The sequence below is a fragment of the Propithecus coquereli genome, unplaced genomic scaffold (assembly GCF_000956105.1).
Source record: "Propithecus coquereli isolate 6110/MARCELLA unplaced genomic scaffold, Pcoq_1.0 Scaffold95, whole genome shotgun sequence".
Classification (NCBI taxonomy): Eukaryota; Metazoa; Chordata; class Mammalia; order Primates; family Indriidae; genus Propithecus; species Propithecus coquereli.
Window position 1 is genome coordinate 6,621,116 of NW_012155840.1, and position 21,639 is coordinate 6,642,754.

A 21,639-nucleotide genomic window follows, 5' to 3' on the forward strand; every position below is an offset into this window, starting at 1 on the left:
GACTCCCACACCTACCACTTTCTCAACATCTCCCTTTGGATGTTTCATGGGAAGCTCAAATTTAACACAAACTCTCCATCTTCCTCACATAGCTTGCTCTATTCTCAGTCCTCCTCATCAACATACAGTTACATGAAAGTGCTATTTTCCTGTTGTGGAGAGACTGCAACTTGCCTGACAATATCTGTTTTGTTTTCATTTCCTAATGACATAATACCTAAATTATTGGGGACAGCAATTCACCTAGCTTAGCCAACTACATTTTTTGAAACTAGGTGTATCCATGTGACCAGATTTTGAGCTAATTTTACTGAGAGGGTCTTCAAAGGAGGATCCTTAAAAAGAAGACAAAACATCTAGGGAAAATCACTTTGCCACTTCCTCCTTTCTGGAATACAGATGTGATGGCTGGAGCTCCAGCAGCAGCCATCTTGGACCATGAGGTGTCCTTGAGGTTGAACATCATATCCTAGGGAGGTAAAACAGAAAGTTGGAAGGTGCGTGGGTCTTGAATTATTGTGGAGCTGCCAGATCTTCCATGTATTGCCTGCATCTGGACTTATACTTGAGAGAAAAATAAACTTCCATCTTAAGACACTGATAATGTTGATTTTCTGCTACATATCCTGACTGATATATCTGTGTATATAACACAATCTCAATTAGTCAAATAAGGATTAAAATGTCCTTTGAAGGCCACAGATAACATCAAGGACTTATTTTAAAATTCTGATGCTCTACCGACTGAGCTATCCAGGCTCTGAAGGACTTATTTTAAAATTACATTTTTAGTGAATACATCTTAGTGGATAAATCACTGCTGAGTGAAGTTCCAAAATTCAATTTCTCTTTGAAAAAGAACTGGACTATTTCACTGCAACTAAGAAACAGCAAATGACGGCCTAGACTATGTGACCTTAAGATGCTTTTGTTTCTTTGAAATAATGCGGGTTTTCAAAACTGAGCCACATACCTAATTTAGGATCCCGTGATTCATGTAAGACATTATTAGTTTTTCAGCTTGCTACAGAGGCTGTTGGTTGCCATGAAACAGTAGGCTTAATTTAATTAAGGAAAAATGCCATGTAATTTTTGCCCTTGATATCACAACCTTTTCTACCTTTTTCCTTATACAAGTGAGCAAAGATTGACTTTTTCAATGATGGTGAAATTTTTTTGGAAATAGCTTCAGTGAAGTGGCAATGAGTTTAGGACAACTTGATGTGGGTAGCTCTCCCCCTAGATGATTTCTTTGCAAGATATTATTCAGGATGACTGTGTACCTACCTACCTACTGGCATGTCTTTTTGAAATGTTTATCTCCAATGAGCAAAAATTACAAGTTCTATATGCTGTCATTGGTGGAAAGCCCTCTTTTCCTTTTAATTCATTTGTTCCATCACACAAATTTGTTGTGTTTGGAATCAACTTTTGATATTTTCATTTAGAGTAATTTTAGGAAGGAAGCCAAGTTCACTTTACTGAGAATTTTCCAGAGTGAGAATGGTATGAAATTTGGGTATCTGCAGATGAGAAATAAACTATGGGTTATTAACTTTAAGTAAAAGTTGGAGATTGCTCTTCCAAGAATGTACAGTATCACTGCATAAAGAGATAAAGGGGTGGCCTTGTATGGGGGGGTGAGGTCACTGGAAGACCACCCCTAGTTATTTATTTGTGTCCCCAGAACTGTCTTGTTACAGAAGCAAATATAGTCCCTGGAGGAGTGAAGCTCACTGATCTATCAGGTCTAGCAAAATGTCTCATGCAGGCAGGTGCTCAGTTATTATTAAGATTTGTGGGTTCTGCCTGCCCTCATTTCCCAAGGCAAAGCAAGATGCCATCTGCTGGGCTCCCCCAGCACCTAGGGTGTGCCCATCTCACCACGTATCTCTCTGCCTGTGCCTCCCACGAGGTCACCAGTCCTTTAGGAGGACTGTCTTTAATCTCCATGGGCCCTGACCTCCATCTAGTGCCTGGTACATACTGGATGTCGATGAATGCATGAGAGAATAAACGAATGAGTGGATCAAATTTTGATTGGCTTGGGGTGGGAGAGGAGGTTGGGCGTGGTTCAGGGAGCTGCTCTAGGGCAGGTTCTAGGGCCCCTGAGAGAGGAAGGGAGGGAGGAAAAGGGCTCTTTGGATGAGGAAGATCTTTTCAAACATCATGATTTTGTCCAGTATCTGAGAGTAAGTATATTGTTTTTATTAAAACAAATTTTCTATGGGAAAGTGTTCAAGTAGGGCAAATGCTTTTTTCAATAGCTCATTGTCGCCCACTCTGCGATGTCCTTGTTCTTAGTCAGTGATCTCTATCAAGCCTTTCTTCCCACTCCCTATGCTGCATCCAATTCAAACTGCCCCGTTCCTCTACGCACCTTGCACAGGGTGGGACTTTGGTGTGACACAGACCCGAGTTCAGGGCCCGCATCACAGCTTAGCACCTCTGAATCCCAGAGCAAATGACTTTGCTTCTTTTAGTTTCCTCATCTAATAAAATACTTCTCTGAGCCTTGGTTTTCTCATCTTCAATAAAATCTACCTTGTGTGATCATTATGAGGGTTAGATCATATAGGATATATAAAGCCCACGGCACTGCATCCAACAGGTAGGAGGCACCCATTAAATGTCGGTGTGCACCCATCCTTTCATCTCTTTCTTAGCCTAGTAGGTTGGTCCTTGTCAACTTCCTTCCCTGATTTACCCCATAATTACCAATTCTTTAGGGTCCAGTTCAAAGATTACCTTCTGCTCCAATTCCCCACCCCACTACTGAAAGCAATCTCTCCTCCGCTCTAGTCTACCACCATCTCTGAACACCTACGGTACTTACCACTTTCTTCCTGGTGCCTCAGTGATTGCTGTGTGTTGTATCTCCCCCTGGTCTGCAAGTTCCAAGGGGGCAAACTGCCCATCTTTTAATCTGATTTCCCCAAAGCACCTAGCAGAATAACTTGCATACAGTAGGTGCTTAAAAATGATGAACTGAATATGTGCAGGATAGTTGTCTATATTTAGAAATCATCACTCAATTCCTCTTTGGATACGGGGTGGCGTATATAATGCATCTTTCCATTTGATCCACGTAGGGGAAAAAACAAAACCCAGGCTTCATTGCAAGTGGCTGACCTCACACAACATCCAGAGAATTCTTTGGAAACAGTTATAAATAGCGACTTGTCACATGGGAAGTCATAATAAAGCTCTGTTCAAGGGCTAGTCACAATTATAAAATTGTGAGAGTGCTTAAATGGAGGGGGCTATTTCCCAAAGGCTAGCTAGTCCACAGTTATTGCCCCAAACATCTTAGTCTTTATTGCACTTCCTTAAATTGTACAACATGGAAGTGACATAAATCACAGTTATTATTATTATTTTCCAGTGGGAGGGGAGAGGCCCTTGAGAATTTGAAGAGGTCATGCATGACTGCCACCGGGTCTGAGGGTACTGAGCTGGCTTTGAGTCTTTTAGATGGAATCCCAGGATTAGATTTAAGACAGATCTAGCTTGTCATGGAGGCAGCTGCGTGGGGTGTGATTTGAGGTGTCTGGATGGGGAGTCTCTGTTCCCAAATGTCCTTTTTCCTAGTACCTAAGAGGGATCTGTACGTGTTTAGAAGACTTTTTAATCTTTCAGATGAAAGATTAACCTTAACCAATATTTCCACAAGGGTTCCATGTAAGAAAGTCCGGGAGATGCCGCATTCTCTATCCCTCCTAACAACTTACTACGTGCTGCATTGCCTGATAGCATATTGAAGGCTCCATGAAGTGACGTGGTAAAGAAATCTATTTACCTTAACTCAGAAGCCCTCCACTTATTTCCCTATGGAATCAATCTTGTTTCCTTGTTTTTTTTTTCTCCTGGTTGCTGGAAATTTCCTAGTGACATCATATGTAAATAGTATTTCATAGAACACCCTTTTAAAATGCTGCCTTAGCTACTATTAGCTATTGCTGTGATGGGGATAATTTTCAGCTAAGAGTGGGACACAAAGGGATACGTATGAGGGGATGGGAAAGTCCAGAGAAGGTTAAAGAATGTCAAAGGCGACCGATGAGGGCCCCCAAACACAGTCTGCCAGTCTGGCCGTGGTTCTCAATTCCAGACATTATTTTGACTTTGTTTTCCTGCTTCAAAAGCCCGGGTGTTATCAAGTGATATCATCAGATTGGAAGTAGAATTTTGCCTCTTGTGATCTCGAATTGTCTGGTATAGGGAGGAAAGAAAGGGGGTGCTTGGACAGCATTTGCTTGGATAGCTGTGAAAAGAGGGAGGAAAAGAAGAGAGAACGGGAGGAAGGGGACAATTGAGGTGGCAGGGAGACAGAGGCACCAGCAGTGGGAAGTGGAGGGTGGAAGGCAAGGGACAGGATGCAGAAAAGAGACATAGTGAAGGGCTGTGACAGGTCAGGTGCAAGCTAACAAACCCACCACCCAGGCTATGAATAAAATAGCAGTGGGGACATGAGCTTTCCTTGAAGGTACAGATTGCTCTTTCTATCCTCTGGGTGGTAGGACACTTATTCCTGCATGTAGCTTTCTACCCTTGGCCTCTGACTGCCAAGGGTCTGCATTCCCCCGAGTTGTCGGAAGGGCCCAGGCTGAGATCCTGTAATACTAGTGGCCTCCTGCCTCAGGAACCACCACAGTGGTTAATTTGCACAGGGCTGGTGCAGAGAAGGGCCCAGGTGTGGTGCAGAGAAGGGCCCAGGTGTTGTGCAGAAGCCAGGTGGGGAGGGGCTGAGACGGGGTTTCCTCTTACCCAGGGCTGTTATATGCTCCACTGTGTGCATGCAAAGCAACTAGGAGGTCTTTGGCAAGCTAAGGCAACTTAGAAATACTGGAAGCTGAAAGCAAGATATGCAACACATTTGGGAGTTTCTCTCTCATGTTGAAGGATAAATTAGCTGATTACCCTACAAGGGTAACTCTTTTGATTTCTTGTCAGTATCAGTATAAAAATCACGTAAAAACCTTAAGTGTTTTTGTAACTTACAAATATTATATTTTATTCAAAAGGCGGAGGTATGTGTGGGGTGAAATAAGAGATAGGGTAATAGGATAGCTCCCTTTACAAGAATTCAAAATTTTCGAATTGCTGTTCCATGGCAAACCTAAATCAGAAAAGAGATTCTGCCTGGGACAAGACTGTGCTCTGGGATAATGCCTGGAATTCGTTAATAAATACATTTTAAATAAGTCTCTCCTCAATGAAAATGGTTAAAATGACATGCCCAACCTCGTAGAGTGGGAACCCCAATGTAGACAAATTCCATGGCGGGAATGGTGGTCCTGGCCTTTCAGAGTAATGCTCTTGTCTGATTCAATGGGGACTTTGTGGCTGAGGACATAAGCCTACAGCCCCTTGCACCAGAGTCAGGACTGTAGCTGGTTTGGGTATAGGAATTACTTCAGATCTCTCATGCCTTTGCAGCAGAAAATCACCAGAATGTATATCCCCCTCTGAAATTAAGGACATGTTAGAACAGTGTTGGATGAATTTTTCTGTGGCTGTTGTGAGCATGTGGAGGGAATAATGCTGACACAGTGGGTGTTTACTTGTGTTTATATTACTGACACCATTTCTCTGAGTGTGTTACAAAATTAAGATGGTTTGGATTGCTTGAATGGGATAACATGATTACCCATGGTATTGCACGTCCCCAATTCCAAATTAACACAATGGCAAAAACTAGACAAAAATGCAAAAACAATAAAAAAATCACACAATGTCACTGAAGTCATGCAAAGAGGAAAAAAATTTAAAAAAATGGGCAAGCAACAGACACTATAAATGAAAAAGGAAAAAAGCCAATGCATACAATTCTAAAATCATTCTTACCTTCTTCAGTCATTGTGTCATAATATTTTAGTTTTCCATATGATCCAAGTTCTACAACATCACAGTAAAAGACACAAAGATAAGGAACGAGCTATAATGCAAGAACTTTGTTTTTACACATTTTTAATTAATCAGATTCAGAGTTATACTGTCAAATTCCGCAATCGTTAGCTATATGGAGATGAGCAAACATGGCCCATGTGGCAGACAGCTCTCACAGCCCATTTTCAGAAATCACTTAAAATATATTATTCTACAGGGGGTAGGATGTGCCCTGCATTACAGAACAGGACACAGCTATTTTAACATCCGACGAAACAGAATACTTGGCAAAGATAACTTCACCCCAGGCCTAGCCTAATCCTATAATTTTTATAGAGTGACACTCCAAGAGAAAGGCACTGAACAAGGCCGATGTCCAGGCCCACAAAAGCTTGCAGATGCTGTGATTCCTTGTGATGGAACAACAGTTCCAGAAGTTCATTTCATAGCTTTTCTCCAACAGAATCGCTTCCTAGAAAATAAATAAAGAAGGCTACCCGGGAAAACCCAAAATGAAAAAACCAGGTTCTGAACTTCACTTTCACTTCTCAACTCGTACTTTAGACAGAAGACACCGAACGCCACTGCGCAGCCTGCTGGGAAGAGCTGTTGAAGGTGCAGAGTGCTCTGGGAGGAAGGGGGAGGCATGTGCCCAGGGAAGACCACCTGGCTCAGACAGGTGACAGAGTAGCCACTACTCTCCGACCACGGCTTCACCTGCTGCTGTGTAAACAGCGGGGGAGGAGGAAAGACCAGCAGCTCTTCCACCGAGTGCAGACCGCCCCAGCAGACTCCTCTGCAATGGAAACCACTGGCAGAACGTGAGCTGGTGAGAGTTTTCTTATTTTAGTTTTAAAATAGAAACTTTTATTTTTGTTCATCTGAAAATTCCGGATTGTTTTAAGTAACACTGTGAACAGGTTAAAAATATCTTTCCTGGTCATAACAACATTCTGCCAATAAACCTCAAGAAATTAATTAGACTCAAGAGATACTCCTGTGCTTCTGCAGAATGTGTCCACGGCCCATTAACCTGGGCAGCCGCTGGGAATCGCACATGAATCAACTTATAATTAATGGGTTTTGTGTGCAAGATGAAGGATCTAGCTTAACACCCAATAATAAGCAGTCTCATATTTTACCTTTATATTAGACATCCCCTATATATTTTTCCGTATGCCTAAATTTTTACCTAAAGTTGTTTTAATACAAAATTATGTCTTGGGGAGAAAAATCAACTCATTTTTATGTTTCTGCAAAAACCTTCCTAGTCTGGATTTTGTTAGATACATTGCAAAAGATGCAGGTGCATTAATAAGAAATTAAATGTTGTGTAAATAACAAGAAAATTTTTTTCGTGACTCTTGGAGATTACCATCAGTGGAATATATTTTTCCTGGTATTTTAAGAGCAATAGTCTATTATATATTTGACATTGCGCAAGTTTGGGATTCTTAAATGGTCTCAATGCCTTCATAAGCATCAGACACGTGTTCATGGTGCTTCCCACATACTATTCATGTTTGTGTGTGTGTGTAATCTTGCAGTAACTTGATAAATCATAGCAGTTAACTAATTGATTTGTGACCTTTCGTCCTTCCCTAGGTAAGCAGTGGAGTAAGCAGTTGGCATTCTCCATCATTTGCTCGGGAAACAGAGTGTGGGTGGCTCTGTGTTTGCAATGTTGGATGTAGACCGTACTGTACACAGTGAAGAGCACCACTGCGTTTGTATGGATCCGCCTTAATAGACGCAAACCTCTTTGTATGCACACACCTGTTTTCATGCATCAATCCCAACTGTCAAACATCTGCCGGTAGCAGATGATATTATTCTTAACCTCATCTCTTGTGGAGCCAGGTATAAATAAATAAATACAATCATGTTGTTTAATTATCACTTTATTTTTACACAGTCAGAATTGGAACTGTCACACATTCTTGCCACTGTGGCAACGTCTAGATCCTTTCTTAGCTGCTTTCTTGGATGATGAGAGGGACAAGAACTGGACTGCACATGCCAAAAATGAGGCTGATGATGGTGAAAGAGAAGGGAAAGCTGAATAACAACAGGTGATATGGCAACTCAAAGCACAGAAAGGAAGGCATGACAGGAAACAGTATCTGCCCAAGCCAGAGGACCCATGTTTGCAGCTTACTTAAGAAAAGAGCGAAAAGGGTGGAGAAGGAAACCGGCTTGTTAGAACACAGTCTAACACCGCCCACAGTGGGCTGGAGAGATGGTGAACTCAGCAGCAGCTTCAGGAGCCAGGCAGTCCTCCTCTCCAAATCAGGGCCGCAGGAGGTGCAGGAAGAGGAATGACATGCTACTAGGACAAACACAACATGCACACGTAAGCCAGAGCTCATCATGCACCTGGCTGGGGTCCTACAGCCCCTGACGCCTCATGGAAAGTGGTGTCAGCCACTGTCTGTTGACAGCCTGCCTAGACCTAATCTGGCTGAGAGGACCTGGGAGGCACGAATGAAAACTCACCTGCACGGGAACAAGGCTTCCAATCAGCACCCTCCCCATAATTAATCATCAAAGCACCTTTAACATAACTGGATTAGGATTCAAACTGGGGCTAATCCAAGATTAGTTTTGGAGGGATGGGAGGGCGGAAGAAAGAGAGTTCAAGAACCTATTGGGTAACACCATCTAGCAGTGTTCACTGTATTAACTCAGTGAGAGGCAGTGGGATTGGGAGAGTGATGTGTCACCTGTGAATGTCATTCTGGGTACCACCTGGTGCCTCTTCTCTATAACATTTCTCTAACAAGGCCACACAGCCTCAGAAAAAATCCCAGAGCCCAGTGGTTGGGGTTTGACATGAGCCTGTAGTCCAATCGTGAATGCTGCCCGTCTAGGGAGCCACGTGTGCTTTCAGGCCAACTGGACAGCTGTGGCCACAGGTGTCCATGATCCTGGGTCTCCAGGGAGATTGTACCTTTCATTGTTCCTTTGCCCACTTCCTCCCACTCTTGCCGTAAATCTCACTACCTGGCTTGAAGGTACCTCTGCATTCTTGTCCATACTTCATGATTGATATAATCAAAGTGAAGGTCTTGTCTTCAGTCTCAAAGAATCTGTGAATAGGAACTAGTATTTTGAGCTCCTACTCTCTTTTCTTGAGAAGTACATGGACACAGATTTCTCTTTCCAACATTGCCTTTCTCAGCTTTACTTTTGAGGCCTTTGGCATTCTCAACACTTTTCCCGTGAATCCCCGAGGTGGGAGCAGCAGGAAAATGACTTCTCACATTTGAGACCTCAAAATTCTGACATATAAAACAGAAAGTCAGTAGAAGCATCTATGCAGAGTTCATTTTATTAGAATGAAAAACAGAGGGAAAGAAATCAATGAGAACAAACATTTAAGTGTTAGCTGATGGGAAAAATGATAAACTTATTTACTTTTTTCAATCAAAGAGCTAGCATTTTTTTTGGTATTGGTTTGACTCGTTTGTGAAGGTCTAAAAATTAAGGCTTTCTTAATACAAACAGTAGTTTCTTGGTAAAGTTGTCTAACACCTGTCAAGGAAGTGTGTACGAATACTGGATTGGATCACACCCATGAAAGAGTTATTTTCAGTAATGCACGGAAGTTAAGAATATGGGCTTTGCAGTCAGGGGTGTAAATGTGGACTCAAGATCTGCCACTTAATAGCTGCATGACTTTGAGCAAGTTGCTTCACCTCTCTGAGCTTCAGCTGTAAAGAGGGATGATAATTGTACCCATAAGGTGGTGGTGAAGGGTAATGAGATAATGACTCACACTAAGCAATCAATAATGGGAAGTACCACAAAGAAGAATGAAGGACCATCCACGGGACATGAAGCAGGCATTTAAAGAACTTGGTATTTTCTTTTTTTTTTTTTGTTGCCCTGGCTAGAGTGAGTGCCGTGGCGTCAGCCTAGCTCACAGCAACCTCAAACTCCTGGGCTCAAGCAATCCTTCTGCCTCAGCCTCCCGAGTAGCTGGGACTACAGGCATGCATCACCATGCCCGGCTAATTTTTTTCTCTCTCTCTCTATTTTTAGTTGTCCAGATCATTTCTTTCGATTTTTTGGTAGAGACGGGGGTCTCGCTCTTGCTCAGGCTGGTCTTGAACTCCTGACCTTGAGCAATCCACACGCCTCAGCCCCCCAGAGTGCTAGGATTACAGGCGTGAGCCACCGCGCCCGGCCGAGAACTTGGTATTTTCTACAGGTTTGGTAAAACAAGTTCAACGCTACTTATAGAGCTTTTAAATAGACATTTGTTGTGCAACAAGAAAAGATATTCTGTAACATCGGGGTCACTATTTAAAAAAGACCTCTTCATCAATCCTACTTTTCTGCTGTCAGATCTATGGGGAATCAAAACATCGACCACAACCATGGGAGCCGGATGTAAAAAGTGGACATTTCATTTATCTGACTGCCAGTGTCCCAGCTTGAAACTTAGACACTTTTCCTTCTATTATTTGCATATGAGCCTGTCTCTCCGACTAGGTTGTCTATCTGTTGGAGGCAGAGACCCTATTTCTCTTTAGATCCCTCCCAATAGAACCTAAAACTGTGCTTTTCTCATATCATGTGCTCTCCTCATATTTCTTAAATAAAGTATTCAAATACACAGCTCCCAAATGATGGTGAGGTTCAGGATGCTTTGATTTGTTGAACTTCCCTGAACTCGCTGAAATCAGGAAAGCTGCCGCTGATGTCTGAGGCTTCTTGACTGTTGATATCACATCACTATCCAGGTTAAGAGTGCTTCTGAGTGAGACAGAGCAGACAGCTAATTCAAAGCTCGGCTCTAACTGTTTATGAGCTCTGTGGCCCTTTCTGAACCTCAGTCTCTTCTTCTGTAAAATGGGAACAAGAGCAATTAATACTTATTCTCAGGAGGGTTTTTGGAGGATCAGATGAGATATGTCTATAAAACACTTTGCATTGGGGTGGTACAAACATCTTTCATTGATACCTCTCTTCATCATCTGCCAAAGGTCCACCCTGAACATCTAACTCAGCCCAGCACAAGGTAGTCAAATCCTGTTCAAACTCTAATTATCTCTGTAGGTGGGCATCAATCTATACTTGACATGTGCAAGTCAATAGAACCCCCTACACTTCTTCTTACCTTCAATACAAGGACAACTGTCAAAGAAAAACTTTCAGTCTGGCAAAGGCTGCCTTGGCTAACTTCCAGAAACATGTTTTGCAATATTAACAATTTAGCCTGAAGGTGAAGGTTTAAAAAAAAACTTTTAAAAATCTGTGAATTTATTTTTATTATAGGATAAAAGTGTTTTGAAGTTTTGTAAACAGGTAGTATGAGGCTTGAGTATTTGTAATTTCCTACCCTAATCCCTGTAAACATAGCACTTATTTTTGTAGATATAAATAATTTTTAAGTTTCTTGCAGGATATCTGGGTTAACATAGCACCACTATCTTTTTCTCCTGTCTTTATGCATGAAAAATTTTCATCAAAAAAAACCCCATGAATTTTGAGTTAAAAGATGTCTTCTAATACAGCCTGATATTAAGCTTTTCATTTGATTTCACCTCAAAAAAGGATACGTAGACTACCAAAATTAATGGCTTTCTATGAAAAGGCTTTCTTTGGTCATTATTCTTTTATATCAAATGTTTATGCCAGTGCAAGTATTTTTTTTAACTTAAAAATAAACCTTAAGAAAAGGAGGTTAAATGAGGAAACAACAAATCCTCACTTCTTATTCAAGTCAGAATGAAAGGCATATTTTAACTTTCAAATTCTAAATCTCACTCAAAAAAGCTTTCAAAGTACTGACTCATTGCAGAAGTTCTACTTAACATTCTGTGGGGGATGGATGTTCATGTGTTAAACTTCCCTGAGAGGCTCTGAAATGTGTATAGGTTTGCCTGGGGACAGTAGTACTCAACATGCGGTACACATATATGTCATACATACAGTGATAACAGAGACAATTTTGGCCTGTGGGGTTCTTTTCACATTGGAATCTTCCAGATCTATTTAATGAGTACTTCTTTTTGTTTTATTAGATTAAAACTTCTCACTTAGGCTTTTGGAAGCAAGGCAGGAACTTTGCAAATAAAAGTAAATGGCTGAACTTGTGGGTAATTGTTATGGTTTGAATGTGTTCCCCCAGATCTATGTGTTGGAAACTTAATTCCCAATGCAAGAGTACTGGGAGGTGTTTGGCTTTTTTGGGAGCCTTCCCGAATAGATTAATGCTGCTATGAAAATGGCTTGCAGGAGTGGGTTCTCTCTCTCCTGCTCTTCTGCCATGTGAGGACATAACATTCCTCTTCTCTGGAGGATGCAGCATTCAAAGCACCATCTGGGAAGCAGAGACTAGGCCCTCACCAGACACTGAACCTCCCTGTGCCTTGATCTTGGACTTCCCAGCCTCCAGAACTGTGAGAAATAACTTTCTGTTCTTTATAAATTACCCAGTCTCAGGTATTGCTATAGCAGCACAAAATGGAGTAAGACAGTAATTTTCCATTAGCTACTGAGTTTCAAGTAGGTTTTGTGAACACACACACACGCACACACATACATACACAGCTACTACTTAGAGACCATCTGATTTTCACATCTTCTGACTCTAGTCACTTCATGAAATCCTCATTCTGCCTTTTCAAGTTTCCTGCACACCAGACACAGGTCTTGTTACTGCTGCCATGCCTGTCTCCTTACTCTCCTCATGTACTTCCTTGTTGATGTCCTGGTGCTGTCACATTCTGTGGCACCAGCCCCCCAAAATACCAATGTCACATCTGTGGGCAAATCAGTAGTCAGAAAGATCCCCAGCATGTGGCCTGGTGCCTGGAGCACAGCAGGTATCCTGACAAGGTGCCAATGAACCACAGGGGCCAGGCATGGAGAGACAGAGAGTGGGCTGAGAAAAACAACAGGGAGTGGTGGGGATTGTGGAAAACTAGACAGTACATGTCTGAAAGGGGCAGCAGCCACTCAGCTCCAGCTGTGGCCTCCATGGGGAAATGCGGGCAGGTACAATGTTGACATCATTTGATTATTATGGAAGCCAGATATCTGGATTTTTATGTAAAATCACTTGATTTTTAAATGTGGTCAACTAATTCTAAATTTAAAAAAAACAAAAAACACGGGAACATATTTGGCTTGTCAATTTGTAACCCTTGGTTTAGAATCAGGCTGCTTAGTCCAATTTTCTTATGAATATTTGTTGAATGAATGAATGAATGAGACCAGCCAGGCTGTTGGAAGTGAAGAGGTCCTTGCCAGGGAACTATTCTGCAGAAGGTCAAGGACTCTGGCTCACTTCCTTGTCTCCCTCCAAGCTTATATCTCTCACCTGGGGGAGGTAGCAGAGTCTGCTCATCTCTGGCTTGGAATCAGACTGAGTTTCAGCGCCTCAGTCTCCTCTGGGAGCATCACGGAGCCCATGCTACTGAGTTATGATGATCTGCTGACTAATTCCCTCCTTTGTGCATATTCCTGCCCAGACAGCTCTGCTACCACACAAGCTAAGGGAGTGATTTTTTTTGTTTTGTTTTAAATTTTATTTTGGGGAGGAATGGAAGTGGCCCATTAGGTGTAACTGTTCGCAGTTATCTTGCAGGGATATATCTGGATTATAGAAAATACAGTGGAAGGTTCTGAAAGGTAGGTTAGGATCACAGAGGGAGATGCCAATATAATTATGTGGGAATTATCATCCTCGAACAGTGAACAATAATGTGTGGTCATTACTGTGGATCATCCAGATGGTTCATAATGAAATGCCCAAGCGAGTCCCCAGATTTTCCAACTTCTTATAAATTTGTCACCTAATTTGCAGCCTTGCTCCTCTGTGGTGTTGCTTAGCAATATCAGCAGTTACTGATTTCTGTCCTGTGAGGCGCTGACTCAGGCCATATTTCACCTTATTTTACATGTTCTGGATGATCAAGCAAGAAAAATGGGACCCGGATGTGCCAGTCTGCTACTTTCCTTTGGATGGGGGTTGGAGAGGGGGAGAGTACGGCAAAGAATCAGCAGGTTTCTGGAAAGGATTTTCAAAGAAAAACAATGAGCAGCCTAGATAAGAGAATCAAACCAAAACAGACTGGTTAAAAAGATTTCCTGCCTTTTATAAACATCCTTTTAATTGTATAATACTTTGTTAAAGTGTTTTTTCCTTTTTCCCAAAGTCAAGGAAACAAAATGTACAGCGTGAAAGCTCCATGTGTATTTTGGAGCCCCATAGATCCCAACTGGACAACTGGGTCTGCTGCTTACTAGCCATGAGACCTGGGGCAAGTTACCTAACTTCTTTGAGACTTAGTTCTCACACGTATGGAGGTGGAAACAATAATAGATGTCTCATAGGATTGTGGTGAGAATTACAGTTACTTAACACATAAGTGACACACAGTATTCACTAAATATATGGTATCACTATGACTTTAATGCATCAGTTGGTTTTCCTTCAAATTCATCAGGAAGCTCCCATAGATAACATTCTTCTGATCTTCACAGAATCAGAGTATATCTGGTATCAGGAGACCTTATCACTGAAATGCAGAACAAGGAGATCTTGTAACATAGCATAAGTTTTGGAGTCAATAGACGTGGGTTCTAATCCCAACTTTGCTCTTTTTAGCTGTATAACTTTGTAGCAAGATAGCCATTCAAAGCCTTAGTTTTAGCATCTGTACAATGGGACTGACACTAGTACCTCCCCTATTATGTTGTCGTAAGGGGCTTTGTGCTATGCTGGAACATTAGAAGTGCTTTTGTTATATTGTTATATTGTTATATTAATACATACACCATCATTATATGATTGGGCCAAAGCCCAACAAGTGATGCATTGTCCAGACTAATAAGTCACAGTAAGTGACCACTCAGGATTAGAGCCTGTTCCTAACATTCTTTTCACAAGTTTATATTGAAGAACAAACAGGTAAAAGGAAAAGAATGACAAAAATAATGACTAATCTTATGCCAAAGGAAGTCTATGAATGTCATATTCTTTTCTATAATCTGACATTAGGTACATTGAGACTGGTGATATTATTTACAAAATGTACAACTCGGGAAGAGAGATAATTTAAAGATCTTTAAGCTTTGGCTGTTCAAGAAAGTGGCAATTGTCTAGTGGTTAAGAGGGTGGGTTCTGGGATCCAACAATCTTGGATTTGAACCTGGCTTCATCAATTATTGCCCTTGCGTTCTTGGGGAAAAATTATTTAACTACTCTAAGGTTAAGTGCCCTTATCTGTAAAATGGTTATAATAAAAGTTCCTATCTTATAGGATTCGTGTGGAAAGTAAGTGAGTTAATCTATGCTTAGCACATGTCTGGCTCATAGTAAGTATTCAATAAATGTTAGTTATTCCAGTTGTCACGATTATTGCCTTCGTGTACATCAATTCAGAGTTCTAGCTGAATATTCAACATTCTCTCTGGTCTCTTCTTTTTCAGTTTGAGTTTAAAGGGAGAAAAAAATATTGAAGACAGTGAAAAAATATGGTTCGAATGGCAAGAAACAGAATATCTGAAACCATCCATGCAACATTTGGAATTATTTCAGATGATCTGTTTGAGCTCTTCTAATAGTAAGTTTCTAAAACGTATTCTTAGTAAATTTTTTGGGGGTGGGTAGGGAGGGTAGGAAGCTAACATTTTCACTAACGACATCTTCTAACACCTTAGGTACACTTTTGCATCTCTACAAATTGAAAGATTATGTTTACAAAATTAAGTAAAAGGTACTTTCTGACCAAATCTCATCAAATTTGGGGTGGGGGTGACAAACACATTTATTACCCAGTGGTAAAGCATTCCATTCTCGTCCCCTGTTTTGTTTTGTTTTTTTTTTTAAGGATTTTTGAGGTGGTGTGTACAGATAGGCTCATCACTTTCTTCCTAGAAACATGAGCTTGGTTACATTACATGTGACTAAGATCCATGGGGTGGGGAGTGGGGGCAGGTAGGCAGTTAGGTAATGCTGATGCATCTATAAGCCACACTCACAGTCCAAACCAGTCACAAAGCCCAACTAATTTCACCCCTAAATAGCCTCAATTTTGTCTTTTCTACTCCATTCCCACCACCCTTAACTTAGTCCAAGGCCTTGCCTAGGCTATTGCAGTAGTCTTATTTGAACACTTCTTTCCCTACCTTTCTTACCACCTGTCTATTGCCGGCACCATTTACCTATCTTTCACATTGTTATCAGGGTAATCTTTTCAAAATACAAAATGAAAATACAACCCTGCTAATCCTGCACATACTGTCTTTCTGTGTTGGAATTTTACTACTTTTCCTAATTTATGTAATCCTTTAGAACCCAATTCAGTTCAGGTTTTGTCCCCCAGGCAGCATTCTGGAATGCGCCCATCCCTAACATAAGTCATTTTCCTCCTGTGTGCCTGTTGCAAGTATACACTTCTGTCGTTGTGCTCATCAACTGCACCTTAACCTATTTGCTTTCCACCCTTTAGGGCAAGAACTCATTGTACTCATTTTGTTAATTCCAGCACCTGGTAGAGTTCCTGGCACTCTGTAGGTGTTCAACAAGTGCTGCTGAGTGGAATGAAATCTCTGTTAGTCTTCCTCAGCCATGTTGCCTTTGGTACTGATGCCTCTGATTCTTTCCATCTAACACCACACGTTCAACTATCAGTATCTCTACAGGGAGGAAGGTTGAGAAGGGAAAATACATGTGGTCTTGACTCTTGGAATCCCCTGCATTGCTTGTGTAAAGTAGGAGGATTTACATCACGCAAAATAGTCATCAGGAGAGTCCTCAGTGCACAAAAGACAAAATGGCGGCAATATCGTAAAAATGGAGATGGAAAATTCTGGTGCACAGAATGGATGCTGCATGCTGGCTAGAGAACAACTTGCATATACTTCTGGATCTCATCTTGCAGGCTGATTGTATTTAGTGGTTTCAGCTAGGCAGAGAGAATCTAAATTCTCTAAATTATATCCAGCTATTGGGTCAGCACAGATGGGTTTTTGCTCTCTGGTGCATGAAGCATCAAACAATATCAGAAAAGCATACAAGGAAAGTATCCAAGGGAGGAGAGGAAAACCAATAAAACGAGAAACAACACCAGACAACTCCAGCCATTCAAGGGAAAAAAAAGCAAGGGAAAAGAGAGAAGTATGAGAAGGTAAGAGAATTTGAGAGCAGTGTGAAATTAAGGGAAAAAAGACTGGAAGATAGAAAATTAATACCACTGACATGGAAGTAAATCAAAGTAAACATTATCCTTATAATTATATATTCTACACTGTAGTATTGTCCAGGATGTCATTTTACTGAATACTTGGATCCTTAGATCCAATAGAAAATGGAAATAATCACCCAACTTATGAAGAGCTTGTAGGAATGAATTTAAAGTAGGAAGAAGGTTCACACAATCCTTTAAATTTGATCTAAGTGTAAATCCATTTACCATTACTCTTATTTGGGTATTATACTGTATGAGTGGGACTATATAAATGGGTTTAAAATCCAGGACACAAAGAAAGGGTAGAAGATTAGGCTTTGTTTCACAAATAGTCAATTATGCACCTTAGATTAAACAGCAGATGTCTGCCAGTGAAACAGAGATCTGATGACATTGGAGGAGGTAGGGAACCCCATTATCTTTTTACCCACAAGCTTTCAAATGGTGGTTTAAGGATGTTTCAGCAGAATTAAAAAATTAATTGCTTTTCCAGTTTTTATTATATTTGAATGAGAAATATTTTTAGTCTGCTGAACATCTCTGGAGCCAAGATGAATTTTTTTTTCATTTGTTTAATAGCTATATGGACCCCAGATGAAATCTGGTCTTTTTGGAAGTAAATTAGTTAAGTATCATGTCACATGATTTCCCTTCTCATTGTACAAAGGACAGGAGAACTTTGCAAATACTGAAACTATAATTATACAGTTTCAGCATAACTTTTGTTTTGCTAGAAATCAGTTGATAGAAAATCAGTTCTCGTGTTATCTTATAGATAGGTATACCAGGACCTCAAGATATGGCATGTGGTAAATAGGCTTCTTTTAAAAGAAAAATATAGAAAAGATAATTCAATGACTTATTACTGAAGCACTGAACGGCTGTCTAAAAATTTTATGGTTGCAAGAAAAAAAAAAAGAAAAAGAACAATTTATTTGGCAAATAGCTACATAGAACTCCACTGAATACATTTAACAGCCCTAAGAGACAGATATTATTTTCTTTACTGTTTTACAAAAGAGGAAGCTGAGTTGCAGAGAAGTTAAATTACTTGCTCAAGGTCGCGCGGCTAGGAAGTGGAAGAGCTGGGGTTCAAACCAAGGTGGCTGGCTCCACAGTGTGTCTGCTCAGCATCTAACTATGTCATTTCTCCCAAGAATCTAATGGCAAGAGGCCACCATGAATACACCAAGCAGAGGAGAGAGAGCTTATGTAAATACACCCACTGTGTGATGTTACCTTTGCGCTTCTAGTATCAGCTCTTCACGTTCGAAACCTTGCTAGCATTGATGGGGTCGAGAAAAGAATTTGTAACTTTTTCCAGAAAGGAAACTTTTCATGACCTATTGTATCATTTATGGAAGTGTAGTGCATAAAGATGAATATCTGGAAAAAGATTCTCCAGAAATGACAGAGCAGAATTTTCATTATAGTTTTCTAAAATGAGATCAATTCACCACGGAATTTGACGCCCGCCAATGATAGTTGTTCTGGCCTAAGGGCCTTAAAGTTAAAGCAAAGCTTGTTATACATTCACTATTGGCTTTTGGGCTTCAGTGCTGCCACCTGGGAAGTCAAAGAGAGCAGTAGCCGCATAGGTTACTGCAACTGCCTATCTCTTAAAGGTCAGGTTCAGTAACAACATTTAAGCTGGTTTTCAGGAAGTTAACCAGTCTAGAGGGCAAGCACTGGCTAATGTTCCCCCAGAGACTTGTCTACAGTGGGGGCTTGGAAAGGAAAATGTTCCGAATGGGGTTATCACTCTTGTCGGCTTGCAACAGGATATGTTTTATGAATGAATGAGTGAATATATGAACACATACACACACACACAAAATAACAAACCAGACTGATATAAACCTATGCCTGACTCTTTACAAACACATGTGTGCTTGCACATGTGTATAATAGAGTCTCATTGGAGCCCCAAGACAACCTGTAAAGGACAGTCTGGTGTGGGTGGGGAAATTCTTTTCAATGGCTGAGGTGAAGAGGCTAGATTTGGTGGATCTGATGATGTGAGGTCAGGAGAGACGTGGGCCCCGGAAGCCACTTGAGGATTTGCGTTTACAATGTGATCAGCACGCAGAGGTGAGTGCAGAGCACGGTGCAAGTCCCAGATGGAAGAGCCAACTGGGAAGAGCTTTCGCTAGTATCAGAGGAAACCATCGCCTTACTGAATGCAAGTCATTCAACCTCATTCCGTTAAGTAAGGCCCTGCTATTTACTAAACAATCAGTGGTGACTTTAGCTTAAATGTCTTTCGTTTGGGAGAAAACATCTTTGAGTGTTCTCATATCACAGATGATATTTGTTCATCAATATGCATTTTGAGCGGGCAGTCTTTGGCAAAATGAAATTGCTTTTTCACCTTCAGTGATTGCCCTTATCCTTTGGTCCCCCACGTAACCATGTCTGTGACAGCTGCTTTTTATCTCTGGGCACTTCGAGTCCTCACTTCTGAAGGAGCCTCCTTTTGAGCATGTGACAAGTTCCAGAGAAGAAAGCTGAAGCTGTAACTTTATGGATGCTTCATCGTCTTTTTCCTTCTTCATGCTACGTCTAAGCTCAAATGCCATCAAAATCAATTTTTTGGCTGCACGCTTTTGTGGCCTTTACTTCAAAGCAAATCTTTTTGAGAAAGAGTGAGAGAGAGAGGGAGGGAGAAAGAGAGAGAAAACTGCATACTCAAAAGCATTTACTTCAGTAAGACCATTCACATTCCCTTAAGCTCCAAATGATATTTATTTATAATGCATACAACACAGAGAGATTCAATTTCAACCATCTTTGACGTTCAAATATGGAGTAATGCTTTACTATTCCCTAAAGAGAGGCGCTATTTAGCTTGTCCTGTGTTTGCTCTACGAGAGCCATTAATAGCCTGTCCTCCTCTGTCCAGGGATTTATACAACTGTCATCTTGTTGAACCACGGCCAGTAGAGTGGATTTTATTTTTTTCTGTTCTGTGTAGGGAGGATGGCCTGGTAGCCACAGATCAGAGTCCTGGGTGAGTGGAAGAAGTTCAGGCTCTGAAGTCAGACTTAGGAGCTGGTGACTACGAGCAAATGATGCTACCTCTCTGAACCTCAGTTCCTCAGAGGTAAAACATGCATATGAATTCCCATAGCCATTGTTGAGAGAACCACACGAGATCACTACCAGGTGCATGGCACAGAGTAGGTACTCAAAACGTTCCACTCTTTTGTTTTTGTTTCTTTGCCATTTCTGAGGTTCCCTAGCTTCCTATGCTGAAATCACACACACACACGCACACATACACACACTCACACATCCCTAGCACCCCTCAACAGGAGAAACTGCTAGAATGTTAGTTCGGTGGGCAAAGACCCAGGTGTCTGGTCATCTGAAAGGAGCCTCCCTTTCCGCTGGGCCAACAACACGTAGTTTTGGGTCTCCCTGAGCCAGCTGGTTCCTCTGCTTGCTCACACCCCTCATCTCCTTTGAGAACCTGCTCTCAAAACTCACTTTATCCGGGAACACATCCCTAATGGCCTGTCCTCAGGGTTCACACAATGGTGTGGATTTCCTCAGGATCTGGCAAGCTGAGTTTACCTGTGTTGAGGGCTTACTCTGGGCCAGCTGCCATGCTCGCTCTGTGGGTGCGCCAGGGCACTTGTCATGATGAGATGCTGCGTGCATGAATGTGTGCTTGCCCTGCTTCAGGAATGAGGGCCTGTTCTTCCCGACAGGTGATGCTAGTGCTGCAGAAAGCCCCTGTCCTGCCTCACACACTGTGTTTCCCCAAGAGCAATTAATGGATTCATTCAGGGTAGCAGTGCTCACACCCTATTCCAGTGAACCCCTCAAAGACGGCCACAAAGGAGACCCCAATTGCCTCTGATTCAGTCCCTCTGCCTTCCTCCCAGAGCATCTAACAGCAGATGCTTTGTGGTATCTCTTGACCTCTGGTGGGCACATGTTTTTGGTTCTTTTTTTGTCAAAGTATCTTTGCTCTTCTTGCTTATTTTACATAAATTTACAACTCAAGTTATGAAGTCTCACGAAATATCCTTTTTGGGATTTCAATTAGGATTGAGTTGCATTTAGAGTTTAATTTGGGGAGAACTGACATCTTTATAATATATTAGCATTTATCTAGATCTTCTTTTATGTTCTTCAGAAATGATGATGATTATTATTCTTGCCATAAAGTTCTTAGATAGTTCTTTTGAGTTAATCTTTCATATTTTCTGTTTGCAGTGGGGTCTTTCTTTCTTTTGTGTTTATTATTGCTAGTCTACAGCCAGGCTATTGAATTAGGCACACTGATAAAGAATCTAATATGAGCAAAGTCTTAGTCATTCTCACAGTTAACGAAAGTTATTTACTCTTCCCTGTCGGAATTTTTTTGAACAAAGGGCTTGCTATTAAAAAAGATATCTGAAAACCCATGATGTAGAGTTGGTGAAAACAGGGAAGATGGTGAAAAATTAGATATTTGCTACTCATTTGTGAGGCTTTTGCATTTGAGACAGTCTGGAATTCAGGCCATGGAGGCCATCTGCTTATCCCCCATCGC

At 41.3% G+C, this 21,639-nt stretch overlaps 1 protein-coding gene across 1 annotated transcript in view; it reads right to left on the reverse strand.

Annotated features, from left to right (window-relative positions):
- Positions 1 to 21,639, reverse strand: part of SLC24A2 (solute carrier family 24 (sodium/potassium/calcium exchanger), member 2) — a 266,831-nt gene that overhangs the window by 47,731 nt on the left and 197,461 nt on the right. Inside the window, exon 5 of the mRNA XM_012665029.1 lies at positions 5,848 to 5,898. Coding sequence (XP_012520483.1) covers positions 5,848 to 5,898 — 51 coding nt within the window. The remainder of the gene's footprint in view (positions 1 to 5,847; positions 5,899 to 21,639) is intronic.